At 44.0% G+C, this 6,000-nt stretch overlaps 1 protein-coding gene across 1 annotated transcript in view; it reads left to right on the top strand.

Moving 5' to 3' along the window:
• Nucleotides 1-4,745, top strand: part of TAMM41 (TAM41 mitochondrial translocator assembly and maintenance homolog) — a 37,420-nt gene extending 32,675 nt beyond the window's left edge. Inside the window, exon 9 of the mRNA XM_040408213.1 lies at nt 4,614-4,745. Coding sequence (XP_040264147.1) covers nt 4,614-4,681 — 68 coding nt within the window. The 3' untranslated portion in view covers nt 4,682-4,745. The remainder of the gene's footprint in view (nt 1-4,613) is intronic.
• Nucleotides 4,746-6,000: the final 1,255 nt, after the last annotated feature.

The following is a 6,000-nucleotide window of genomic DNA, read 5'->3' on the forward strand; positions in this document are numbered from 1 at the left end:
GGCAGAGCAGGAGGGAAGAGTTCATTCTAGGCAATCGCCTGCTTACTAGAGGAGGAGACTGCTGCTATTATTACAGTGATCTCCTCCTCAGTATAGGGATGAGCAATCGCTCGTCCCTATAATGTCTCATTGTTTGCCGCCGACAAACCACCATTTTTAAAAATGATATAAGATCCCGATTACCCGATGAACGAGAGTGATCGGTGGCAGTATTACACTGCCAAATGATCGCTAACAAGCATTTATACGACGATCTTAACAATAATTTGCCCGTGTAATAGGGACTTTAGGAGCGCTCTCATAGAGCTCCGCCTCCTCTTCAAACAGCTGATTGGCAGGGCTTTCAGGAGTCAGATCCCCGCCGATCAGATATTGATGACCTATCCTGAGGCACATGGGGGTCCCATCTCTGCTACAGCCAGTCATTGGCCACAGCAGCCAAACCGGACATGAGAGCCGCTGCAGAGCTGGAACTCAGCGGCGTATGATTTCCTCTGCCAGAAAGACCCCCAGAAGTGAACAACCACTTTAATATTTGTTTTGTTGATGCCTGGCGCTTATTTTTTCTCTCGTTGGGGTTACTTATTGCTTAGTGCAGTGTATGACTATGTACCGTATTGTGCAATTAATCAGACAGAAAGTCTTCCAGCTCTCGTCTGAGAACATGAAAAGGATCTTTGTATTATAAAGTATTATTACATTTGGGAAAGTTTTACATTTCCCCTTTAAATTTGGAAATCTCACTAGTAATGTTTTAATAATGACTTGAATTTGTCTGCTTGTCTTACTGCACCCCCTGTGGGGAATTGTTCGCCACATACAATATGCGTCTTGTTTACATGGATTTATAGTCAGTTCCATTAACAGGGAATATATTGTGAGCAAATTTGTAATCCGGTATCTCTTTTTTTAATTTTTTTTTTTACCTTTTTGTTTTAGGCTTGTTTTACACCTGAGGTAAGGTATCCGGCAGGCTGTTTCGGCAGAGGAACAGCCTGCCGTAGTTCACCAGATCCAGCCTAGCCAGATACCGCTACATTCACTGCCAGAGTCCATTGACTATAGCGGCATCTGAGTTTTCCACTGCATATTCTATAAGGTTTAGGTCCCTTTTACGTTTGAAAATCCCTTTATTCTGCATTATCCGCCATTTGTTTCAGGTTGACCAAGTAATTTCTGTAAGATGAGATAAAAAGCCTGTTTTACACTATGGCAATGCTGAAGGGTGTTACCTGTGATTCAGAGTTCCAAGATCCCTTTTTTACATACAGATGCCCCTGATGATCGGGTGTTGTTGAAGTGTTATACACCTGCTAGATTCGTGCAATTAACAAACTTTCAAAGGGCCCGAATTAGCGGTACATTGGGAAGTGGATGGCTCCATCTGTCAAATCTCAGAAAGAGTTGGTCGAGAAGTTTCTGTAATGCATCGATATGTCGGCAGTGGTTAGAGGAGGGCAAGGGAGATGCCACCCAGTATTGTTGAACCATGCATTGAACTAATATACTGTGCTATAGAACCCAAAATATTGGGCGCACCACCTTGGTTGTGTGATCATACTTTCTGGTTTTATTTTCTGCTAGTGTTGGCTACACACACAATGGGATTCATTTTTAAAGGGTTATCCGATTCTGTAAACACCACCCGTAGTGATCGGGTCCCTCATACAGATCATACTTACCTAGTCCCCGACTCCTACGTCCCTCGGGATCCTGCAAGCCACCGCTGCATTCTTTCCATCGGACGACAGGGGGTGCAGCCAATAGCAGGCCTTGCATCACGTGTGACGTCACCCGTGTCACAATGGGAGCAAGTCACCGTCGCGGCCTGCTACTGGCTGCACCCCCTGTCGTCAGATGTTGTGATCTGCGCGATGGGGAGATGCAGCGGTGGCCGTGCAGGGATCCCGAGGGACGTAGGAGTCGGGGACCAGGTAAGTATGTTCTTTATGAGGGACTCGAGCATTTCAGGGGGTGTTTACAGGATCAGATAACCCCTTAAAGCTGTCCATCAACCTTAAAATCCCACTTCCTCTACAATATTTTATTTTTTGCCATTGCATGGGCTGTGGAGGGGTGTGTTGGTGATGCATCTTTCTCTGTACAAACAGTGATTGGGAGCTTTGTAGTGCACGCAATGACTGTAATGTGCTACAAAAGCCTAAAATAACAAAAGAATATTGCATCGTTAGACTTTACAGAAGAGTGGGATGCTTTGTTCTTGGAGTACCTTGGGTGAATGCCAGTTTGCTTTCCAGATATGATTTTGTTCAAAATCATAGACAATGGTACAAGTCTTTTCTGCCTCCTGTGACTTGTCAAAGTGATTTACTGATTAAATATGCCCCAGGAGATCTCCTGTCGGTGAATGATGGATACCTTTATGACTATTGGACCAATATATATATTTTTGAGGGGCTTGACATCATGTCAGTGACAGTATTTTTGACATGACCCTCCAGGTCTCCATAACGCTTTCACATTACACGCTGGCTGTAAAGGTAAAATACCAGGTGCTGCCTTCTTCAACTTTCTTCCTCAATTCTTCAAATTTCATGTAGGTAAAGTGGTTGCCAGCTTCTCGGACTACACTACAAATAGTGTGATTCAGCCCCCTGCCCGCTTTTAGTTGGACCGGTGATAATGACGGTACTCTATCCATCCTGTAGCACCGGCCATCTTCCTAGAGCACTGTGGCCTCTTCTGAGGCCAGGGACTTCACGTCGGGGGAGGACTTGCAATAGATACCACGGCAAAATTTTCCAGTTGGCCAATGCACGGGGGGGCCACCCAAGCCCTGCTTACAACATTGGCCAGGTACATAACGATCTGATGCTTTCAGCATTAATTAATGCTCAAAGCATGAGGTACTTATGCTCCTGGCTGGCGGCCGCAGGTCTCCTCTTGAATTCAAGTCCTTAGGACGTTGATACAGTTAAATACTGCAGCTGGGAGGTAGGATTTTGTGCTGCACTGTGGTATTTGGGCTGCACGATAGTATTGCTGGCCCCGCTTACTTATGTTGTCCCTGCCTTCTTGTACTGACCCACCTACAACATGGGTTTGCTTTTAGGTCTTGCTCCAGGGCCCCTGCGTCACGTTCGTTGGCCCCATGGCCTATTTGCAGTTCAGTTCCTTGGTAACACAAGCCCCACTCATTCCTCCATACCCAAACAATACAGTAGCAAAAAATTGTTTGTTTGGTAATGTCTCTTACCATAAAAACCAGCATGTGATCTAATAGTGACCAAGTCCTCCCAGTACTACACCCGAGAGACTAAACCCCAAAAAATAAACATTGTGACAAGTCCATTTAACTGTTCATGAAGATCTTCACAGACGGACCTCAGGTAAGGGAGCGCCTGACATAAAGAAGTCAAATTTTTCTGCCAGGGCTGATAGCAGCCAATCCTCAGGATAAACTCTTTCCACCATTAACATTAGAGTCCTAGCTGGCAGACTTTATGAATCTGCTCGTACTGGTAGATATGATCCAAAAGGTACTTGAGACCACCTATAAGAATAGAGCCATGTCACCATGTGTCTCCCAAGCTGGAACGCTCTGGGGGGCCCAATCTTTCACGTAAATGGGCCTGGGCTGCAGTACCAAACACCTCCTCAATACAGTGTGTAGAGCTGTGCTCAGTATTCTGAGTGCCCACTGGAGTGCCGCAGACTCTTCAAACATCTGATTGGCGGGGGTGCCGAAAGTCAGACTCACACCAATCAGATATTGATAACCTATCCTGAGAAAACCCCTTTAATAGAGAGAAGTCTCCTATCAAGACGCTCTACTATTAGCGGTTGGCTGCAAACAGCGCCCTTATTCTGGGGGACCCAAAGGCTCCATGCAGGGGCAGTCAATTGATTTTTTTTAATTATTTTTTTGTCGGATCTATGTAAGGTATCACATTTGCTGTTGAGACTAAAAGATAACAGCTGGACTTAGAGGTCCTACCAGGACATCCCCTGATCAGCTTATCATTGGGGTCTCTTCTAGCAAAAGGGGATTGTCCATCAGAGAATCCCTTCCAAAGAGGTATGTTATAGTGATGGGTTATCTTCAATGGGGTTCTCTGGATTTTTTTTAGATTGATGGCCTATCATTAGGATAGGTCATCAATCTGAGATTGTCAGTGATCGACTCGAGCCACGGCACTGTAGTTCTGATGCCTGCTTTGGCACCGAAGCTACTCCTAATCAGCTCAGGCTAGTTTCACTCTAGCTTTACAATTTCCCGGCAAGCTGTTTCGGCAGAGGAACAACCTGTCAGAGTTCATCGTATCAGCATAGCCAAAAGTACCAGAGACCGCAGGCTCCCATTTACTATAATTGGATCCGGCCTGTTTCTGGCATTAGTGCTGGATTTGGCCGGACCAAAAAACGGTGCTTGAACTCTGGCAGGCTGTTCTGCCGGAATTTTTTAACACTAGTGTCTCGGAGTAGCTTTTGGTGCCGGAGCAGGCATCAGAACTACAGCTCCCATCCACTGCGTAGTGGCCGGGGCCAGTGCCAAAACAAAATCGATGTAATAATGAAGAACTGTATTTGTATTATTAAATATGTTAATTACCGTTCTAATCTGATTTTTTTTTTTTTTTTTTCACTTTCAGGGGTAAAGAAAACTATTTGCTACAGTGCAAGAAGCTGTACAAATGCTGGGAGTATGCGCCATCCGTAATCCAACTTGTGATGATTCGCCATTTCATTATTTTATTCATGTGGATTTTCTTTTATCAAATAAGGAAAAAAAAAAACTCTGGAACCTGATTGATGAAGTTTCTTTTTTTTTTTATCACATTCAACTAAATGTACCGGTAATTCCACTTTTATAATATGGTTTTCTTTGTGTAAGATTACCACATTAACCCCTTTAACACCCCCTTTCCTCAAATGTATTTGTATAGCTTTTGCACTTCATTTTTAGCAGATAAAGCAAAATGCATTTAACTATTTCTACCTCCAGTATGACTATACACACAGCACAGGGGACGTCATCTCCAATTCACAATTTTTTTTAACAAGGCCCAGCCATAACCTACTGATGTCTGGTATATATTCAGGATAGGTCATCAATATCAGCGTGGGTCCGACATCCGGCATATCCGCGATCAGCTGTATGAGGAGAGTGCGCATGTGCCGTCTCCCTTCTCTCTTCCTGTCTGCTGCTGCTGTCCCATAGACATACAGCAGAGAGAAAGGAGATGGCACGTGGGCACTGCAGGGTGCCGGATGTCAGACCCCCGCCGATCTGATATCGATAACCTAACCTCAGGATAGGTCATTAATAGAAAAAGCCCGGGCAACCTCTTTAATATGGCGATTTTCCATGTTTTTGCTCTCGTTTTTCACTCCCTGCATTCCAGAGCCATAGCTTTCTTTTTTTTTTTTTTTTTTTTTCCCCAATTCACATAGCGTACGGGGGCAGTTTTTTTTACCGGCGTTGCCTTTGCAGTAAATTGACCAGTTCCCTCCATTGTCTAGGTCTGTGCGATTACAGAGATACCCAAATTTATACTGAAAAGGAATAAAAACTTTAAAAAATATATTTATTTTTTTTTCCTTGCATCACCATATTCTGACGATAACTATTATAGTTATGTTTATATGAGTTGTGTTAGGAACAATTTTTGTGGGGAGTTCTCTAGTTTTCAGTGATAGCATTTTGGAGTTTGTATGATTTTTTGGATCACTTTTAATTTAAAAAAAATATTTTATTTTTATATAAAGGTGAACGATGAAAAAAAACTTTCAATAGGTTCCTATGGAGCCCTCCCACAGGCAGGGCCCTATAGAAACTATTGCGGTGGATCCTTCAGAGGGACCGAGGCTACCACAAGGAATGAACTGCTTCCCCTCACTGGGGAAACCCTTTCAGATGCCATGGTCACTATTGATCACAGCATTTGAGGGGTTAAATGTCTGCAATCAGTGTTAGTGTCAATCACAGACATTAACCCCCGGGTTTCTGCTGTTTATAACAGCAGAAACCCGGTAGCT

The sequence above is a fragment of the Bufo bufo genome, chromosome 9 (genome assembly GCF_905171765.1).
Source record: "Bufo bufo chromosome 9, aBufBuf1.1, whole genome shotgun sequence".
In the NCBI taxonomy this organism is placed as follows: domain Eukaryota; kingdom Metazoa; phylum Chordata; class Amphibia; order Anura; family Bufonidae; genus Bufo; species Bufo bufo.